At 36.1% G+C, this 23,032-nt stretch overlaps 2 protein-coding genes across 2 annotated transcripts; one reads left to right on the top strand and one right to left on the bottom strand.

The window, feature by feature from the left end:
• The first annotated feature begins 2,457 nt into the window (after positions 1-2,457).
• On the top strand, positions 2,458-4,429 carry LOC103994259 (putative pectinesterase 10). Its single transcript, XM_009414591.2, has 5 exons — positions 2,458-2,666; positions 2,732-2,906; positions 3,090-3,287; positions 3,479-3,714; positions 4,264-4,429. Exons 1-5 carry the CDS (start codon positions 2,458-2,460, stop codon positions 4,427-4,429), a joined length of 984 nt encoding a protein of 327 aa, XP_009412866.2.
• Positions 4,430-13,011: 8,582 nt separating this feature from the next.
• Positions 13,012-22,293, bottom strand: LOC135585590 (ATP-citrate synthase beta chain protein 1-like). Its single transcript, XM_065078688.1, has 17 exons — positions 22,169-22,293; positions 19,531-19,656; positions 19,327-19,429; positions 18,573-18,638; positions 18,373-18,496; positions 18,058-18,192; positions 16,273-16,333; positions 16,110-16,186; positions 15,668-15,823; positions 15,422-15,550; positions 15,132-15,264; positions 14,936-15,063; positions 14,664-14,769; positions 14,501-14,577; positions 14,329-14,399; positions 13,734-14,018; positions 13,012-13,269 (listed from the first exon to the last, which is right to left on the bottom strand). Exons 2-17 carry the CDS (start codon positions 19,628-19,630, stop codon positions 13,194-13,196), a joined length of 1,827 nt encoding a protein of 608 aa, XP_064934760.1. The 5' UTR covers positions 19,631-19,656; positions 22,169-22,293; the 3' UTR covers positions 13,012-13,193.
• Between the last annotated feature and the right edge of the window lie 739 nt (positions 22,294-23,032).

The raw sequence follows: 23,032 nt of genomic DNA, 5'->3' as shown, positions 1-23,032 counted from the left end.
GATCAAAACCATGTGCCATTCTCTGAAAAGACTATCCTCTATCGCTTCATGCATTTTCGGATGTCGATTAAGCAGGTAATAAGGATGATAGGATACCTACTAATGCTTATATCGTATTTTTTGATTACAATATAATCTCTTAGAGTTCCGAGAATCAATGCTTTGTTGTAAAATCTTCTACGAAGGCTGAATATCAAGGGGTTGCTTCTATAATTGTTAAACTTTATTGGATTCAATCGTTGCTATATGAATTATTTGTCATAATCTCTGAAACTCCATCTATATATTGTAATAATATCGGCGCAAGATATCTATATGTTAATCTTGTATTACAATGCTCAAAATAGTGAGCTACGTATCTCTCATGTCTCATCTTCTAATTAACTTATAGATACTCTTACGAAGCCTTTGTCTTACTAATAATTTCTTCTATTTCGGTCCAAGATCAGTGTATCTAATGGGAGCACCATCTTATAGGAGCATATTGGGAAAGATATTACTGAGAAAAATAAATCGTGTTAAGATTATCATGATCCTCTTAATATATTGATACTATGTTATCACGATTCTAAAATATAAAATTTATGATAATATATTATTATGATTCTATCAATAATAAAGATCATGATCTCCTAAAATAATTCAATGAATATTTTATATTTATTAATAATTAAAAAAATATATAATTATTATATTTTATGATGCATATAAATTTATATTCACTATTCAGCAAGTCATTATTTCTCATTAGAGAACATCATATCTTTACTAAATACAGTGATTCTGTTTTCACATACAATGTTCTATTCTCCAAAATAAAGAACTCATAGCAGCATGTGTTTATCCAGAAAAGACTTACGGTAAAGAATTGCATGCAACAAACGGAGAGAGGCTTCACGATCATCGTACAAAACAATGATGCCATTTATAGAAATGCTAAGATTTATATTTCCTCATTCCTTATATCACAAACAAACAATAGGTCAAACATAATGTTGTCCCTTATCTTTTAATCTGTCTTATTAGTCCAGCCATAGTGGCTGGAATAATTTTTAGATTTATTCTATATTTGATAATGCATTGATCTTCTGTACATACTTTACTCTTTTCGTAGGTTATTAATTTTTGTTATAAAGCAAGACTGCAGATGGAGTAGGACAAATGTACATCCAAGTCCTATCCTTATCTCAATTAGGAGCATCAAATATCACCGAAAATATTACTCAAAGGGTTCAAATTGCCCTAAAAAAGGGGAGGCTCATATGATAGGATGGATAATGGGTAAATATGAGAGCTTCATTAGTCTTTTAGAGACTAGAAATGTAATTATCAAATTTAAGGTGGCCGATTCATTTTATTAATTCAGTCACAACCCACCTCTAAGAAGCAACTTCTTAGGTTTTCCTTTTCTTTGGGGAATCATTCCATGTGGTTTGGTTTTTGTGCATCGATCTCGTCTAGAACGGTGAGTTGAATAGGACAGAATGGATCTTTATAGGGGGTGGAAAGAAACGTTAGGCTAAAATTTGGAGGGTAATTGAAGCCAAAATAAATAAATTAGAAAGCAATGTTAGGGTAATTGAACGTAATAAGAATCTAAAACCTTCTCCTTTAGTGGAAATGTCAAATCTAATGAGAGAATGAATAGGTAACAATTTGATGGAAATAAAACCCAACCAGCAAGATATGATCTAGAACGCTTCTATGTCGAATAAACTAAATGATATGTTTCGAACTCTTCTTGCAAAAAATACCGAAGCATGTCTTTGGGAGGAACAAATGATAGAGAATCTATTATCACGCATAGTTATCACGTGAGATCCAAGTCATTCTCCACCTATTGGACTATGTAGACAATAATTCAAAGTAAGGGAACACAAGCCTTGTCCATTATGATAAGAAAGATAATCAGAAACTTTTTTCTCATCCATTATGATGAGAAAAGTAATCACAAACTCCTTATTTTATATGGTAAGATCTTAAATCCAACCAATGTAAGGGGATTCCTTTTGAACTACTCAAACCCACATTTGAGAATATCAAATTATTAACTTAAGCGTTAGAGAGATCGGATATAAAAAACTCTCCCAACTTTAATTTTCGTATAGGTGACACCACGAAGCATGGTATTTCCAACATCTCAAACATTCCGGCACACGTAGGTGTTGATATTTTTTATTATATATATATATATATATATCACATAAATATCCTTGTAATAATCTCAAGTTAACTGCTTCAAAATACTAATCATACTTACCACTGAATGTGAAAAGAAAAAGAATACAAATTTTTCCTATTACTTCCAGCAATTATTTAAAGGCACTACTAACATCAATTTGACTCCCACTATATAATCTCTATCTATATATACATGTACCACACTAGGTAGTATTCCCTTCCACCGCCGATCCATTTCTCGCAAGCCTTGCATATACGTGTTTCCAAATGCTCCAAATGAGGTGGCTCGTCCTCTTCCTTTCCGTCTTCTCCTCCATATCACTACGTGCTCCTGTGGCCATTGCAGCTGCCTCCATCGCGAGAACCATCGTCGTCGACCTCAAGGGCGGTGGCGATTTCAAGAGCATTCAGCAGGCGATCGACTCTGTCCCTGACAACAACAACAACAACTGGACGAAGATTCACGTCGCTGCTGGCGTGTACAGGTAGGTTCTCCTTCCCCTGCTTTATACCTTGAAAGAGCTGGTCGTTCATGTGGTGGTGTAAGCAGGGAGAAGGTGAACGTGACAAGCACTAAGAGTTACATCGTACTGGAAGGAGATGGAGCTCAGACGACGTCCATCGAGTGGGGTAACTACAGCGACTTCAGTGGCCATACCACTGACACCAGTGCAACCTTCACGTCATATGCCTCCAACTTTGTTGCCAAGAGGATAACCTTCAAGGTTTCACTGATCTATAGCTCTCAGTCTCTGGCCCGAGTAGCTAAAACAGCCATACAAATCTATCCATATACTGTTCATGGCCGTGATACGATCTTATTATTCTACTGTAACAATCTTCGAATAAATTTATGTGCATGAATTATGAGTTTAAACGGCCGGTTTGATGAGTCATATTTGATGCAGAATACGTACAATGGATTCGCCAATCTGACCCCCGCGGTGGCCGCTTGGATTTTGGGAGATAAGTCTGCCTTCTACGACTGCAGCTTCATTGGGTTTCAAGACACTCTCGCTGATATGCTTGGAAGACACTACTACAAGGGTTGCTACATCGAAGGTGTGGTCGACTTCATCTTCGGATATGGCCAATCTATTTATGAGGTACCATTTTGATCCAACACTTGTTCGTAGGGATGATAATTTTGGATCATGTCTAAGTTACAATGATCCGACTCGACATGCAAATTCGAAAATAGTTCCTTAAGTCGACCTACGAATCAAATAAGACATGCATGAAACATGATTTATAGTTTCATATGCTGTGTCTGATCAAATTGTTGTGTGTCACGCAGCGATGCAATATATCAACAGTTCAAAGCCTTCGGAAGCCAGGATATGCGACAGCTCAAGGGCGAAACAGTACCAGTGACAATGGTGGCTTCGTGTTCAAGTGGTGCACCATCTCAGGGCCTCAAGCAACTTACTTGGGGAGGGCATGGAAACAGTACTCGAGGGTGATATTTTACCAGACCTGTATGTCAGACATCATTGTTCCAGAAGGATGGTATATTTGGAATGCTAAAGACGAGTAAGTAACGAATGGTATTTCTATGTTTGATTTTTATTTATCTAAAAAATATGATATATTTCTAATTATAATTTTTTAATATTTGTTATTAGTTTATCATTAAAAAATGATCTGGTGCATTAGATTTTTACCACATTATCTTCCTGTGTTACTAAAACTATATATATATATATATATATATATATATATATATATATATATATATATATATATATATATATATATATATATATATATATATATATATATATATATATATATATATATATATATATATATATATATACACACACACACACACACATATATATAAATATACATATATATATATATATGATTTTTCTGAGGTTTATTAGTAATAATCAAATGATATTTTTACATTTGACTTTAGTTTATCACAAGAAAAAAAATGATCTAGTGCACGAGACTTACGACATTATTTTCCTATGTTACTAGTTGCAATTTTTTACTGTTGATCTGAATTTATCTTTTATTAAAAAAGAGGATGATCCAGAGACTTACGACATCATAGTTTTTGTTGTACATCAGAGGTCTTGTGACGTTTGCAGAATCGGGATGCACAGGACCAGGATCAGACCTCTCAGGTAGAGTGAAGTGGGAGAAGCAGCTGAGTGATGATGAGCTGAAGAAGTTCATTGACATTTCATATATTGATGAGGAAGGATGGCTCGATGCACAGCCTCCAGTTGATTAGGGTTCCCACATCTCGTTGCACCTTATCATTAATTGCAACTGACGGTGGCTTCTATCCCATCCACTGTGTGGTTTGCCTTTGTTGTTCTTGGAAGCCGATAAATTTTCTGGCTTTCTTCATCTTTTTCCAGCGTGAGTTGATGATGTTTGAGATGGAGGAAGACATTTGCTGAGTTACGATTTAAGCACACCAATAATAATGAAGCTGAAAAGTCTTAATTACTCGAAATACATAAATATTTTATCATCATCAAACTCTGTAAAATTTTATTATTTTATTATGTAAATCTTTATCTGTAGTTTCTAATAATTTATAAAATATCAAACACTCAGATTATGCCATCAAATACCATCTTCGACGATACGATTCCTCATTTTATTGCTTACCGAAGCTAACATGACATTAAACACTCGAATCTATTATATAAAACATTGCTGGTAAGCACTTTCTTTCCTAACATTCCACTGAGAGAATGCCACCAGCCATATCAACAATGTTTAATGGCAGATTGACAGAACAAATCACTTCAGGTGGCTAAAATCTTCAAACCCTAATAGCAAATATTTTTTCTAGAATAAAAATGGAGGAGGAATTCATGATCTGAATATAACTCAATAGTTAGTTAAGTAAAGAACAACAGAGGTTGACTGATTCCTACTCTGTTGCTTTCAGTGTGTAATGCAGTTACAGATAAAGAGTATTGTGTTGCTTATCATTGTTAGTCAACAACAATACAACAAGAGCATCAAGCATGTACAGAAACACAAGTGTCAGCTCCACAAATAGCATCACCGTTGCTTACTAATATTAACTGCAATCTTATTATTCTTCTTAGAACTAACTTGTGTAGTTTATAATCATATATCATATTATTCAAAAATTTATTGAACACAAAACTAACTCAAGAAACGTTAATCATCACTTTTAAATCAACAAGTGCAAGAATTTAGACAATCACAAAATTAATTATTTATCATAAGTTCATATCATCATAAAATTATAATTTTATATTCTAAAATTTTAAAAAAGAAAGGTATTTTAAAAGTATTTTATTACAAGCAAAATGTACTTTAAAAAAGAAAGATATTTTATTACAAGCAAAATGTACTTATACAACATCATGTCAATCATTAAAGACTTGCCCAAAATCTTTTAACTTTTCTACTACCTTAGCCCCATTTCAGTGAGTAACAAGTTAATCTAAAATATTTATATAATAACAAGATAAGCTATAAAGCTCAGTAAACGAGTAAACGATTAACATATCAATGACGAGAGGCAGTAGCTCATATGACCTTAATGTCAAGGTGCAAGACAGTAGTACAAGAATTCATAAATGTTATTTCATTAGATATAATAATCATAAATGTTATTCATTAGAAACATGCTTTGCTCTTAACAATAGAGTAAAGAGTATTTATGAGCATATCAATGGTGTAAGAATATTTAGGAGCATATCAAGAAAACAACTAAGGAATGAAGTGCCATATTTGACATTATATTCATTTCATTCATATCCAAAGAATACATAAATAATAATTTGGATAGCATATCAAAAAACACAAAGGATGAAGTGAGATCATAACATTATATGGTTAATTTATTTTTGGATGACCATTAACATAAGTCTCTCATATCTGGGAGCTTCATCCACTCATGCCTTATAAATAATTAATAAATAAGAGATATTACACTCTTGCTCCCTTAAAAGAAAAGTTTAGTCCTCTAATTTGTAATACCTCAATCGGTGAAAAGATAAGGATAAACCTTTTTTTATTTTCTCCTCTAGCTCCAAAGTAGTTTCACTAATAGAATGATGTTTCCAAATCATTTTAACTAAAAAAATGATCCTATTACTTAGTGATAGGGATAATTCCAAGCATCGCCAGCTTCCCCCCACCACGTAAGCTAAAAGACAATATCTAAAACAAAGGCACGGGGATCAAGGGTTACATCGCCTACCTTAGGTTCTAGAAATGGGCCCATGTGACCCACTCCTAACTAATACATCAACATAAGCCATACCTCCACACTAATAATAGACGGCATGGTTCCACCTTCTTCTGCCTTTGCTTCTGGACGTACAACAAGGGGACCATGCCTTGCTTGACCCAAAGAAATAAGGAAGCTTGACCGGAGGCATCATTCTGATAGCCCCCATATTCTGCCCTTGGGAGCACGCGTTGACAAGCCACCTGCATTAAGTGTTTTCACCACTTCAGGTAAGGGGACCTTGATGGAGGCCCGTTTGCTCCACCTAGTGCCCAAGTATAAAAGCTATGCCCTAGGTCAAGCTAGGGCAGACAGGCCAAATAGACTCTTTACTCTCTTAATTCACTGTTGATATTATTGTCTTTCTCCCCCTCTACTTTCCTAACTTAAGCATCGGAAGGGTCAAGCTAGGACACCCCTAGCATAGGCCTGTTGTACGGGGTCATCAGCGTAGCCCGGAGGCGTAGCTAGAAAGCTACCCGACGGAGAAGATCGCTCAGCTTCCAAACCAAGCTTCATCACTCCAAGACTAAGCCGCTCCTAGCACACTACCTCTTCTTATAGCTTCTTTCATCCTGCCTACAACACATACTCTCCATGTCAACCAAGAGGAGTCACCAAAAGGGATATGTACTTTCGATAGAGAACCAACCAGCACTTGACTTACTAGTTGACGATCTCTGTGTGTTAACTTTTTGATGTTAGAAAGAGGGCTAAATGTCGTAGAAATATTCTTTTGTGGCTCCTCATGATAAGTGTCCCCTGGAGGGGTCCCTCCCCTTTAGAAGGCCAATGCGCCGAAGAGGCAGATCGATGTCATCCTCAAGGAACCCACCATAGAAGAGGAAGGCACCTCGACACGCACTATGCCCAAAAAAAAATGTACGAGGATGGAAGGGAAACCCTTGATCTCTTTTAGGGGCGAAGAAGCCAATGACATCGCCTAAGACAATCCGCTATCTATTTCGATATGAATATCAACTGCTCAGGTGAAGAGGGTCATGGTCGACATTGGGAGTGTCATCGACGTGCTATTCGTTGATGCCTTCCAAAAGCTCGGATTGACTTGGAGTGACCTACGCCCAACGACGATCTCCCTTATCGAGTTTATGGGAAACTCGGTTCTCTCTCTCAGTACGCTTAACGACGATCTCCCTTACCGAGTTTACTAGAAACTCGGTTCTCTCTCTCAGGATGATAACTCTTCATGCTACCTTTAGGGAGGAGCCCTAGGACAAGACCTTGCCAATTGAGTTCATCATGGTTGGTACTTCTTCGACCTATAACACAATAATTAGTTAGCCCACCCTCAACCAACTGAGAGTCGTGGTGTCGACGTACCACTCAATGATAAAATTTATTTGTAGTTTCACAAGTCGAAATACGATTAAACTTATTTTTATCCAAAGCATAAAATAAAACATCATAGCTTTTATATTTAATAAAAATATTTTTTTCTCAAAATCATTCTATTTATTTATTTAGATGTTTGTTGAAAACCATATTCGATAATATTCTATAAATCAAAGTTCAAAGAAAGCAAGATAACTCTCACTCATCTTTTCCAATATATGTAGTCCGTCTCATTGAACATAGGAGGATAAATGATAGAGTGACCCTCTAGATTGTCGATAAAAGTCATTCACTTGGGTGTTAAACCAAATGAGAAAAACTTAGCCCTAATACCAACTGTTAGGACCATTTCGGCACTAAGGGGGAGAATGAATTAGTGCTTTCATAAAATCACATAGATTTGAAAATGTTGTTCGATAAAATTGTATTGGAAAGATGTTTAACTTAAAAATGTATGAAAGTGTAGGGAAATTAAGAAATCAATTTGCAATGTAAATGAAAAGCATATAGTAAATGTAAACCAGAATTATAGTGATTCGATTATCGTGACCTACGTCCACTATCGATTCCCCTTCACTTGAGGCTACCGGCTTCTACTACCGAGCTTCTTTCAACGAGTGAAGATCATATACTCTTACAATTCTTTCTCCTTTTTACAGGTTCAGGAGAGAACTTTTACACCTTTCTTTTAGACCTCACTCCTCTCTTAGAAAACTTCTAACTCTAGGAGGAAGAGACTCTAAATCCTAAGAGAGTTTCTATTTTGTTTTCTCAAGTATTTTTTCTCCCTTTTTTACTTAAATTTGTGCTACTTCAAGCAGGAATAGCTAGGGTATTTATAGACTCAAAATGACTTTAAAAATAGAGTCAAAAAAGGTATCATCTGAGGTTTCTCAGGTCTTGGCGATACCATCGCTTATATTGGGCAGTACCACCATCCAGTCTAGCGATACCATTGCCTGATAGCCTGAAAAAGCATGCTCTTAACTTTTCCACCTCATAGGTGATTCCACTTGGCCCAAAACAATCTCAACTTAGGCTCAATGGGCCCCTAATTGAGTTTACATGGTTTCACCCGAAACCAACTCAATTACAACCTAACTTTGACTAATTAAGACAACCGATTATAAGACTAGAATTCTATATTGTTTAATATGCCATTGGTTTATCCAGCGCTTCGTTCGATCCTTCGACGCATCGTCCTCTCCTTCAACATATTGCTCAATCGGTATGTTGACCTTTCATAACTTCCGATCTAATCGGCACAATGTCTGATCCTTCGACCCGATGCCTGAACTCACAACACAAAGTCCTTCTATCGTCACATCGATTGATCCTTTGGCTGACGTCCAATCTTCTGATATGTTTACTCTGACCCAACATCTGATTCTCCTGCTTTAATTGATGTATCTTTCCATGATCGAAGATAGTCCTACATTACTTAAATTAAGATTAGATCATAACTTCATCAATTGATTTTATCATCAAAATCTAAGATTCAATAGAAGATTCCACAGACAACTCCGGATTGGCCCTCACTAGGGTTCCATGATCCATCTCTCATGTGCTCAATAGCTCGAGGAATGGAGGGACACCCTCTAACGGATTAAAAGGATCTATATCAACCAACAAAGAAACCACGAGGAGCCTTAGCAAACAACGACAAAGCAAAGCTCTGAAAGTTGGTGATACCAAGACAAAAGCCTTGCCATATAAAGGCCTCAAAACAAGCTTGGCGACCTTAGGAGCGACTCATCTTCCACAAGACAACACTTGTACGAATTCGTTTGGGGGCGATGAGAAACCCAACAAGATAAGCCTACCATGGAAGATGTGCCTCCAATCATTACATGACAACAGGGCCTAGAAAAGGGGCATGATCCCCCAAGTGGATCAAGCCTCAGAGCAGTTAATGATCCCCTTCATGATTAAAAGCCATAGTCGATACAAATCCCAAAGATGGGAAGATGTTTCATGACCCAGCATGCACCATAGATAAGGCGCCTCGATAGCAATAAGCACCATCCACTGTAGTATCACCCGTAGACATGAGCTAAGACCTGCCATGATGGCTCCCTTCCCCTACTAATGCGAATGAGCCAAAACCCACTATGACGGGTCCATCCTCTCGCTGATGTGGTCAAGAAAAAACCTGCCATGATAGGTCCCTTCTCTCGCTCATGTGGTCGAGCCAGAACCCTTCGTGATGAGTCCCTTCTCCCACTCATGCGATCGAGATAAAAAAACTCACTTTGATGGGTCTCTTCTACGGCTCATGTGATCGAGATGAAAAACCCACCATGATGGGTCCCTTCTCCAGCTACAGTGGTCAAATCAAAACATGCGGTGGTGAAAGTTGTTATGATAAACTGATACTAATCCTCTTGCCCATGCAATTAAGCCAGCGCCCATTATTGCAGACTTATACTCCTACTCAGGCGATCAAGTACCTACCCCTAGAAGTGGAAGAAGGGGAAGGCCAGAAGAAAACCCAACCTCCCATGTGAAAGGGGGAGGCAAAAATGGAGAAGAAAACCTCCCAAAGTAGAAGGGGGAGGTTATAAAATGAGAGTGAATGAACTCCCATACGGATTAGGGAAAATGAAGATAGAGAGGGAGAAAAAGAGAAAAGGGTCCCTTAGGTCAGCATTTGTCACTCTAGAAAAATAAAAAAAAATGATCGAAACTATCTAAACAAACGCACGGAGACTAAGGGTCGCACCGCCTACCCCAGCTTCTAGAAATGGGCCCATGTGACCCACTCCCGATTGATATATCAATAGAAGCTATACCTCCGTATTAATAACAGACAACAAGGTCCACCTTCACTCGCCTTCCCTTTCGGAATAATGACAGGGGGACCATGTCCTACCTGATCCAATAAAGCAAGGAAGCTTGACTAGAGGCGTCATCTCGATAATCCCCAAATGCTGCCCCTGGGAGCACACGCAGGCAAGCCACATGCATTAAATGTTTCCACCACATCAGGGAGCCTTGACGGAGGCTTGTCCACTCTACCCAGCGCCCAAGTATAAAAGCCATGCCCCGAGCCAAGCTGAGGTAAATAGGCAAAAGAGACTCTGCTTTCCTAACTTAAGTATTAGAAGGGTCAAGTTGAGACACCCCTGGTGCAAGTCTATTATGCAAGATCATCGACGAAACCCGGAGGTGTAGCAAGATCATTAAATGTTTCCTCCCCCTCTGCTTTCCTAACTTAAGTATTAGAAGGGTCAAGTTGAGACACCCCTGGTGCAAGTCTATTATGCAAGATCATCGACGAAACCCGGAGGTGTAGCCAGAAAGCTACCTAGCAAAAAAGATCGCCTAGCTCCCAAACCAAGCTTCACCGTTCGAAGATTGAGCTGCTCCTAGTGCACTGTCTCTTCCTACAGCTTCCTTCATCCTATCCACAACGCTTACTCTCCACATCAACTAGAATGAGTCATCAAAAGAGACTTGCACTTTCAACAGAGAACTAACTGGGCCAACTCACTAGTTGATGGTCTCTATGTGACACTTAGGATCCTTTCTTTCTTATTAATTATTCGAGTGGGCTCTTTCACATAAAACAAGTCTTTACCTATCACAATTGGCTCATACTTAATGATATGAGACGAATCTAAGGTATACTTTCTTAGCATTAAAATATAAAATATATCATGGATATGACCACAAAGATGGTGACAAAATTATTATATAAGCAATAGAATTTATTCTCCCGATGACCTCAAAAGGTCTAACAAATATAGGGCTTAACTTTCTTTTTTTTTTTTTCTGAATTTTACTATGCTCTTAGAAGGGGAGATCTCCAAGAACATAAAATCTCATACTAAAATCAGTATCTTTTCTTCTATTGTAAGTATAGCTTTTTTTTGACAAATCTAGGTAGTCTTTAATCTTTTTCTTATAATTTAATTTTTTTTTTATAGTCTCTTATACTTTATTTGGTGCTAACAACTTTCGATTACCAATTTCTTCTCAACATATAAATATTCTACACTTTCCATTATATAAAGCTACACTTTCGATTATATAAAGCTTTATAAAAAGTTATCTGAATGCTTGAATGATAACTATTATTGAAAGTGAACTCAATATTCACCTTTCCAATTAATAACATAGGCTTTAAGCAAATCTTCAAATGTTTGAATTATTCTTTTTGAATGACCATCGATTTGATAATGATAAGCAATACTAAACTTAATTTTGGTTCCCATAAATTCTTATAATCTAAAAAAATCTAGAGTCCGAAAGATGATATGCTTTGGAATACCATAAAATCTTACTATTTTATATATGTTTGCAAATCTATTAAGAGAATAAATCATATTTATAGATAAGAAATAAATCTATTTAATTAACCTATCAATGATGCCCAAATAGCATCCTACTTCCTAGAGGTCCTTAGTAAACATAAAATAAAGTCTATGATAACGCATTATAATTTCCATTTAAGAACGTTGCAACAAACCTCCAAACCTCCAAATGTTTGATGTTTTACTGATAAGTCAAACACTTTAAAACAAAACATATGCTGTGATTTTTAATATCTCTATACATTTTAGTATTACCAAGGTCTAATATTCCTGTAACTTTTATTGATAAAAAAAGTAAGATATTTCAATCATTTTAAATAATTTTATAATTATATTCATTGATAATATATTAGTATATTCACGAAGTCACTAGAAAACACTTGAGAAATATATTGTCAATACTTTAAAAAAAAATTATATACAAAGTTTAATAAATATAAATTTTGATTTAATAAAATTACCTTCTTAAGCCATATGATTTTAAGAAAAAATATCTCTATTGGCCTAAAGAAAATTAAAACCAATAATTAAATAAAAATACTAATGAAGATTCTCTCAAATTGTTAATCCTCTTAACAAATTAACCTAGAAAAATATGAACTTTAAACGAGGTAAAAATTACGAGTAAAGTTTTTAAAAATTAAAAAAAATGACTAATGCCCCTATTTTTACTATTCCACGTGGTAAGAAAAAGAACATTAATTGTTTCATTCATTCAAACAGTGCATTTGCTCATGTCAGTATCTGTTAAAATTGAATCCATATGTATATTCTGAAAAACAAAAAATTTGCTCCTTCAGGTTATTGCCCTCGGACAACAGAAGCAACATAGCATTCAACTTGCTTCTCCGGATATGCTTAACCTATGCATCCATATATGGTTATGGTAAGAGACACCTGCACGTATGTCAGCGTAACCAATTAAATGATAAAATATGAGCACTTTGATTCCCCGGTCCTCAATATTCAAAAAGAACTGCCCACACTAATAATGCTGCTTAAACAACACCTGTGTGAAGGCAACAGGAGGATGACAAGATCATGCAAGGAAAAAGGAAAGGGAGCAGCGAAAAATGCCAATACATTATCATGTCCAAAAGTGATCATTTTGTGTATAAAACATCTTCCCATGGGTGACGGTAGAGTGGCTGCTTCAGCCTCTTCTGATCAAAAGTATGCCTGCGGTCCAAAATTGAAGAGTTCAACACAAATAAGAAGCAAGCATTGTGTCTAAACTTGGTAATTAGAGAGGCAAAAGAACAATGCATAGTTCCTTAGAATAAGAAGCATCAGATATGAAAACATATATTATAAACAGCACACAAAATGAAGCCTCCAATTTAAGCACATTGATTAGGAGATAGATTTTCATATTTTAGCTAAAATTTCAATGAGATATTCATCTATTGTCTAACATCTATATGGTATCGATTCACTGCAACGATTAAAGATGGATTATTGATCAAGCAGCTGGCTTCAATATAAAGGAATTTGTAAAATCTGTTTTCATTGCTTACTTGTTCCAGCTTTAGTATCATCTTATTCACAAAGAATGCATGTAAACTTAACTTAGCCAAAGTTGATGGAACAGCAGGAATGAAGAATGACAAATAAAAGTTACTTGACCAATGATACCGACTCACCCGATCAAACCAATTGAGCGTGCCAACACAAAGAGACCATTTAGATATCCGATCTCAACAATCTCATCGATTTCTTGTTTGCTAAACATTCCACTGCCAGCTAAAAGATCCAAAAAGAGTGATCCAATAGCACCATCAACATTCAGAACCAAGTTGTTTGCCTTTGAGAGGGTGTAAGTCTCAACTTGAACAGCATATTCCATGTACTTTACAGATGGGAAATGAGTGTGTGCATACTGTTGCAGAAGCTGAACTCTCTTGTCCCTGTTGTCTCTACTCTTGATCCTATTAGCAAAAAGAAAGATTGAGATTTATGGCATGCGTACACAAAGTATCAGTTGGCTTAGAAAGAACAAACTACTCTTATAGTGGAATCCAAAAAAAAAAAATCCAAAGATCTAAACTTCTGATAAGCATATTTGCCAAAGCATTCCCAATAGAATAGTAGTATATCAGAATATGCATCTGACAGTGGCATGAGAACATTGGAAGAAAGCTAAACAATACATGAATGAATTAACATCATGAATCCCTGTTGACAAAATGGTAGGCAAATAATTAGAAGCTCAGATGTAAATTGTTCTCTAACATATACCTGTGCCCTATTCCTGGTACACGAATTCCCTTCTTTTTCATACCTTCAACGAACTCATATGGAGTGAGGCCCTGGGAACATACAAGTTGTAGATATTCTTCAGTTCTATCATAGCTGAAATAAAGCATCAAGCTGTAATTAGCAAGTCCAGATGCTAACTATATACACTCACTTTGTCACATGCATCTTTAAAGTATCGAGCAGCATCGTCAATTGCACCACCAAATCGAGGACCAATTGTGAGCAACCCTATATTTGAAAAGTGACTTTCAAATCCTATGACTATAATCAAAGCTCTTCGTATTGCAATATGCACAATTAACCGACAAACTCACCTGAGACCAAACTTGAAACTAAATCCTTTCCAGCTCTTGCCGTAACTATAGTGTTATGAGCACCAGAAACACAAGGACCATGATCAGCACATAACATGATGCAGATCTGACAATTGCAGAAAGCCATCATGAGTGAGATCAAAGGGCTATAGATAACGAAATTGGAAATTGTGTGTCTTCCGTCCAATGGATGTCTCATACTGGACAAAATGGCTAAAAAATATGATATGCATTTAGTTAGCACAACTAGGGGAAATTTTGTTTAAACAAACCTCAATGAATTGTGTGCAATAACGTGGAAGACTACGCTTGAACCATAAAAGAGAAATTACATCACCCACACCATAACCATGCTGGATAATGGTAGACATAGGTACACCAGCATAACATGGTTCTTCACCTGTTGGACATGAGACTCAGAAACAGAAAATTCATTTTGCATGAAAAATCATAAATCATTAATCAGACCTCTATCATCTGAAATAGTGGAGATAATATGAGTGGGAGCCCGGACTTTCCCACTTTTGATTGCAGATTTCAGATCCTCAGGAATTTGAGGAGGTTTAACTTCAGATACAGGAGCAATCTTCCCTTCTTCAACCTATCCAATAAAATAAAATGCAATGGTTATGAAGAGTAGATTTTTTATGGTTCTTGCCAAAACAACCTAAACAGAATCAGACAATCTTCTCAAGTGCACAAAATGGCATCAATTAATATCACAAAAGGAATTGCGGCAATGCAGCAAAATAAGATACCAGTTTCTCAAAAGTTTCTTTGATTGCAGTCTCAAATGCTTCATACGAAGTGGGAACAACTGCTCCAGCTTCTTTTAGAGCCTGATTTTTCGCTTGTGCTGATTCCAACTCACCACCACTTTTTGCACCCTAGTTTAGTAAATTCAGCACATGATAAGAGAAGCTATTATGACAATGATTTGGATCATGACACTAGATCTGGTTATATGCATATAACAGAGATTGAAAAGATAAGCTATGACTCACAGCATGACCAAATTGCACTTCTGATTTGAATAGGCGTGCACAGGTTCCGCTAACCCAAGCAACAACTGGTTTATGAACTTTTCCTTCTTTTAGAGCCTCAACTAGCGAGTACTCATCTCTCCCACCCAATTCCCCCAGCACAACCATCATCTTGACCTAATTAGATCCAGCAGTAATATTGAAGAAAAATAAATATCAAAGGAAACATGCACAAGTTTCTATCGAGATACTTGTTTTACCATTATATATATATATATATATATATATATATATATATATATATATATATATATATATATATATATATATATATATATTATATCTAATTATTTCTAAAACTACAATACATGAGAATGTGATCTAGAGGTCATACTAATGATCTACTGTACTGAAGAGGAGGTGGTCTATGGTATATGAGGAAACTAAATTCAAAATGAATCACCTGAGGGATGTTGTTAAACCGCAGGACATGATCAGAAAGAGTTGAGCCAGGGAAAACATCTCCTCCAATTGCAATGCCTGAATATCTCATTGAATACCGAGAACTCAGACTAGGAATGCAGAAAACAGACTATATCAAACTTGGAATAAACAGAAAAGAGCACCTTCATAAATTCCATCTGTAACACGAGCAATGGTGTTGTAAAGCTCATTTGACATGCCACCCTGTGAACACAGAGTAGAGTTAATAGAGTTAATATGCCTCCACAGTGTGCAGATAAAATAAAAAACAAAATTCATGTTTATCTTTTAATAAATTCTTGTTGCAGCATAACCATCAAAAAGGGAACCAAAGTTGACATCGTCAACTAATACGGAGATTGATGTACCATATTTAACCAGAATGTGGGACATTCTGGATGCCTGTACATGCACGAGTTTTAAATTTGCCAACTAGCTTGGTTTGTGTTACACGGGATAGGATTACTTGGTCTTGGTATGTTAGTGCAGTATTACTTGGGACATTGAACATTTTGGGGGCAGAATTAATTGGTTGATGTTGGGAGGCAAATATATTATTCATTATTTTGGGTAATTTTGGTCACTACAGTATGTAAGAAACTATGGTCATACTAAATGATAACTAATAATAGATAAAATCCTGAAAGTTCTATAATAATTGGTTCCTTTATATACTGATTAGTGCTTCACTTGTTTAAAAATTTTTAAAAGGATTCTGAAATGGTTTTCTTTGTATTTTTTTGTCCTTAATTGGTTCACATGTATTATACTGAATAACTAATGATGTAGGTCCCTCAAGTTTGACATTTTGAAGTATTTTGAATGGGACAAGAATCCCAGATTAAAGTTCCAAGAGGGTAGGGGGATCCTGAACTATAGAATAAACAATTTATAGCACTACAATAGCATCTAGAAGTTTTATTCTGCATTAAGTTTCTAAATTGATCATTCAGATTATCAAATGGAAACACTTTGATATGATTGTTTATAGCAACAGAAAAGCATCTTAACGCTTCTTGTACCCTGTGATGTGATTGTTCAGGAGTTCTAATTTTTTCCATTTGTTTATGACTAGAAGGCTGAGCATTTTTGCCACTTCTTCTATTTCGTTTATAATTCTTAAGAGGACCAAACGGAGGAGAGACACCAGCAGGAGGAGACAATGATGATGTATCATGGAGGAAGAGGCGTCGTGGGGGAAGAGTGGTGAGCAAAAGATAGAGAAAGAGAGCACATCAGAAATAAAGAGAAAGAAAGAAAAAAAAAAAAAGAAGAAATGGGTAGCTGCCAGCACATCAGAAATCAGGAGGTTGGTTTACTGATTGGTACAATTTGGTATCAGTTTGCTTACTATTAGTAAGCCTGGTAGAGTGAGTTTACTAGGAGATTGAATACCGAGTGGCATGAACCATGTCTCAAACCATGGAAATGGCTAAATTTGGTCAATTGGGCAAATGGAGATATTAGTATCTTAACATACCGATGTATTCATTAAAGCAATCCTACTTATAAAGAAAACTACCAGAAAAATATTAATTGACATGAAAGAAGGGCCGAAACAACCAAATTTCAGCTTAGTTAATCATGCATTTCTGATTAAGTAGACATTAAATTAATTCATGGGTCAAAAGATACTTTTTTGTATGGAGCATTTGTCAGATAGGCACCAAGATTGACAGATAAATTCAAAGCAGTGTAGGCTTGAAAAAAAATGGAAAAGATAATCCTGGAAAAAAGGGTCCAAATCCAGCCTTTTCCTACTTGGAGAACTCAAGGGAGCCATCCAAATACCAGCGATGAGGAATATTGTTCTATCATCATTAGGATGTGTCAACTTCCACAACAATTAACACAATGGATACAAGAAAGGAAAAAAAAAGGAAAAATAGATAGGGAAAATGACAGTATTTTCATCAGTGAGAACATACCGATTTAGACACAAACCCAACAGATCCATGCCTGTAAAGCCTGCATTGGATTATATTGTCAATTGTTCCAGCAGTGTCACCAATCTTAAAAGCTCCAGCTTGAATGCCCCCAACAGTGGCTGGACCAATAAGTACCTGAAATCAGCTTTCAACAGATATTAAACAAGTATGATAACAAATATTGCTCAGGGCCTATGCACAGTACACAGACTAAATTAACTCATTAAATCTTTCACATGTGTACTTATTAATAATGATCAATCTAAACACTGAAAATTCAGTTTCAATCTAATCGAATGACAAAGTGTTTCTAACCTTGTTATTAGCTCGTGCAAAAGCAATTAACTGCTTTGTATCTGACTCCGGAACACCTTCAGCTATAATAGCTACTACTCTGATTGTTGGTTGCATCAGAGCTGACATGGAAGAGGCCGCTGCACTGCATTCACAACAAAAGCATAGGATTAAGAAAACGAACATCTTTTCAAGCACAGAACAAGACAAAGATCACTAACCTTCTAAATGATGCAAAGTTGATAAAAACATCGGCAGTCGGGTGCGCAGCACATGCTGCTTCAATCCTACAGAAAAATCACAAGAAATGGCAGCAAAAAGGTGATGTTTCACTTACAACAAAATATATAGCCAAAATCAAAGCTTAAGGTGTTTAAGGGATGTAACTCAGCAAAGAAATTACCGAGCAATTAGTTATCCATCTAAACCGTTAATGCTGTCAACAGGTATGCAAACATATATACAAGTTTGCTTACAATCTTATGATCAACTACACAATGATGCAATGATGCCTTTGGGCCATAGTTTAGCCATTAAAACATGAATGTGGTCAGTGACTGATTTAGTAGTTAACATGAAAATATTACCACTTTGATGAAGTACACAACTCTCAGATGCATATGAAAAATGCAGTCCTTAGGATTGAATTTGACTATTTGCAATGTAAGCTATCCCATCATGTTCACAACTTCACATTAGACCTTACTGTTCATAACTTATATGTTATTTTCCATATTGCAGATCTACAGTATGTACATGACTTAGAATCAATATAGGGTTTACACCAAAATTTGAACAATGGAAACAATATCCGCTCTCAATATAATGAGCCACATATAAACCAGAATCAAAAGATGTAAATGTTAACATCCATAGTAATCGATCATTTTATTGCTAGCCAAAAGTTAAGCAATCAAATCATCATGCTTAAAAGCTATGCCAAATTAGTTTGTTGACATCAGATATCTTACTTACATTGAATGAACTGGGATCGCAATTTCCTCCTGACCAAAAAATAGCTTTTGAAACCCCTCGGAGCCAGGATTAATTATTCCAGCAACAGAAGGTGTTTCCCTTCCTATACACAAGAAATCCCAATCAATTATTACCAAAGTGGAAAATTAACTATTAATATAAAAACATATAATTCATAAAAAATGAAAATAAAGTTAAACGAACCACAAAGGAAGTCAAAGTCAAGCATCCTTTGGATTGGAAGTTGCTTATAGTTGTAAAAGAGGGCCTGAGTGTTCCGTGAGAAAATTTGTCCAGTAGCCATTATGTAAAAGGAAGAAAAAGGGCAACCTGCAAATGCAAATGAATAGTAATTAGTTCCATTATTACAAAAAAAAACTTTCCAATATGGAAGAAAATTGTAATATTAAAAGTAAGGAATCAGAGCAGAGTCTTCTGCAACCGCAAACAGTTATATTATATAATTGCAACAAGTTATTTGCCATTAAAAGATAAAGAAACACATTAACAGAATGGAAAATGCATGCACTAATATGAATAGAGAGAGAAATAGGACTGTGGACAACTTCAGTTCTTGGAGAACACCATATCTTTACTAAACACAGTGATTCTGTTTTCACATACAATGTTCTATTCTCCAAAATAAAGAACTCATAGCAGGATGTGTTTATCCAGAAGACTTAGGGTCAAGAATTGCATGAAACAAATGGAGAGAGACTTCACCTACATAAGGCGATCATCGTACAACACAATGATGCCATTTATAGAAATGCTAAGATTTATATTTCCTCATTCCTTACATCACAAACAATAGGTCAAAAATAATGTTGCTCCTTATCTTTTAATCAGTTTTATTAGTCCAGCCATAGTGGCTGGAATAATTTTTAGATTTATTCTATATTTGAGAATGCATTGATCTGCTGTATATACTTTATTCTTTTTGCAGGGTCCCATAAAGTTATTAATTTTTGCTATAAAGCAAGATTGCAGATGGAGTATGACAACTGTACAGCCAAGTCCTATCCTTATCTCAATTAGGAGCATCAAATATCACCAAAATATTACTCAAAGGTTTCAAATTGCCTTAAAGGGGAGGCTCATATGATAGGATAATGGGTAAATATGAGAGCTTCATTAGTCTTTTAAAGACTAGAAATATAATTAGCAAATTTAAGGTAGCTGATTCATTTTATTAATTCAGTCACAACCCACCTCTAAGAAGCAACTTCTAGGTATTCCTTTTTGGGGAATCATTCCATGTGTTTTTTGAGCATCGATCTCGTCAAGAATGGTGAGTTGTAATAGGACAGAATGGATCTTCATAGTGGAAAGCAATGTTAGGCTAAAATTTTGAGGGTAATTGAAGCCAAAATAAATTATTCAAAAGATCTTATGTCATGCGTATCTTCTATCAAGTTTTAACATGGACTCTTATTTTTCATTGGGCATACTTTATAGTTTATACAAACAATTCTTGTTTGTACCTTATATTGACTTCTGAGAGAGAGAGAGAGAGAGAGACCTACTCTTTACATTGATATGCCAGTGAAATCATTGCCCACAAGAAGACAATCTTGATTGATGATGATTGGAGGACTTGGTTTTTTTGCATTTGAGTAGATATTATAGTAATGATTACAAACAAAGGAGCAAAGCAAAAAAAGCTAGGAACAAAAGAAGTACAAAAATTGTGTCCTGGTGCATGAGCCTCCCCTACTATGTGGTATTGTTATATATAACCTTACCTGCCCTCCATGGGGGAGGCTGCCTGCATGATACAATATGATGTACATATGCTAAAAAGAAAGAGAAAAAGAAAAAGAGAAGGACCTGTGCTTCAGTTGATTTATAAGAGTAACATGTAACATATTATTCAAAAAAGATGATTAAAAAGATGAATAAAGTTACATATGTATAGTTAAGGTGATTTTTGCTATGACATGCATTTATTAAAAATGACAGAATGAGGGATATTTAAAAGTAATTTTCATGGGATTAATTTTGTATAGGCCTAGGAAAATAATAACCACCACCCAGGAGAAGTTTTCATGCAGACGATGCTAGAGTTCAGAAGGATACTTGTAGTCATAGTACACAAAAAATAAATTAATTTGCAACATAACTCTGAAAAATTTGATGTTTGCAAAATATCTAAAGGAATGTAGTAAAATGTCTAAAGATATAACAAAACATCTTTAAAGAAAATTCAATAAACACCAACAGTTGAGGTACAAATTTGAAACTTTTCATTCTCTTAGAGTTTAACATTAGTTTTTGATGCAGATGGGCGACACTATAGAACCTCAAGAATTTAGATTGATAGAACGTCACATATCAGAAAGACAAATATATACAACTAATTATAAACCGAAAGATATTAGCTCAAAGCACGTTCTAAAATCAAAATGTTCGAAAAGGGATGTATGTGCGAACTCCTAACTAATCTGCAAAAGCTTAAGCACCAAAATCCAACTCAAATCAAAAGGTAATAAGAATCTAAAATCTTCTCCTTAAAGCGGACGCTCGATCTGATGAGAGAAGGAACAGGTAACAACTCGATGGAAATAAAACCCATCTGAAAAATCCTATCAACGCGAAGTACAGTAAAGTCCGAGATTCATGATAAAGAATCCCGAACAAACAAAAGACCAGAGAATGTGAAGACTTAGTACGTCCAAAAGGGCGATCCAACTCGATTCCGCAGGTGACTCCACAGATGGACAGATCTCTGATTTGACAGAACCAATTGAACACCGTAAAGTTCGAATCCGCGGTTAAAATCCACGACTTATTCGACGAAAGGGAGATAGAGGAAGTGAAGCGCATGGGTAAGCAAATGTACCTCGGATCTGTTCGATCGCCTCCTTCCCCTCCGGGATTCGACCAGAAACGATATCACAGGAGGACGAAGCGGAGCATTGTGTTACACAAGTAGAGGGGAGATGGGGATGAGAGCTCACGTGACCCCCCAACGCACACCTACCTCCCATAAGGAGACACGTGCGGCATTAATCTGGCTAACCAAACCGACCCGACCGGACAAGTGGAGTCAATTAAACCAAACCGTGCACTTTGGTTTGATAAGTATAGATAAAACGGAGACATCATGGAATATTTGAATATTTAGAAATAAATCTTTCTCTAAGTCTACCCTGTCATTCTCAATTTGACAGAAAAATAGCTATCACACAAAACATTTAAAGCTTTGCAAGTGGACTATTGGTAAGCCTATTTGTTCTATCAAATCCATGGGTTCAAGGGCTCTCACAAGGTCACGGCTCGGTTCAATCGAGCGAAAGTCCGCTTTGAGTGGGTCATTGAGAGGTTCCGGTTGGGTTGGTCGGGTTCGGAGGCCGAACCGGTAAAGTCCCGCCCACCAATATGGTTGAGAAGGGAAAGCGGGCGCGCGGCCTTTGGCGGAGAGTTGGTGGGGAGGAAAAGCGACTCAAAAGACATAAATACCCCTATCTTTAAATGCATTAACTTTCGCGCCGTCATGTTGGTCTTGTTGGAGGATATATCACATGAGCGTGATGAATCTTCGGATCAAGTTGGGCGAGAAGAGTTAACTCTTGTTGTGTTAATATTCGTTCGATGAGATTTGTGTCACATTAAATGCCTTAAAATCTACCTAAATAATAGTTTTCATTTGCTTATTGTCTTTATGTTATTAATTGGGGAGTCAATATGATATGACTATGTTCTT

This window comes from Musa acuminata, chromosome BXJ1-8 (assembly GCF_036884655.1).
Source record: "Musa acuminata AAA Group cultivar baxijiao chromosome BXJ1-8, Cavendish_Baxijiao_AAA, whole genome shotgun sequence".
In the NCBI taxonomy this organism is placed as follows: domain Eukaryota; kingdom Viridiplantae; phylum Streptophyta; class Magnoliopsida; order Zingiberales; family Musaceae; genus Musa; species Musa acuminata.
This window is presented reverse-complemented; position numbering and strand designations above follow the sequence as displayed.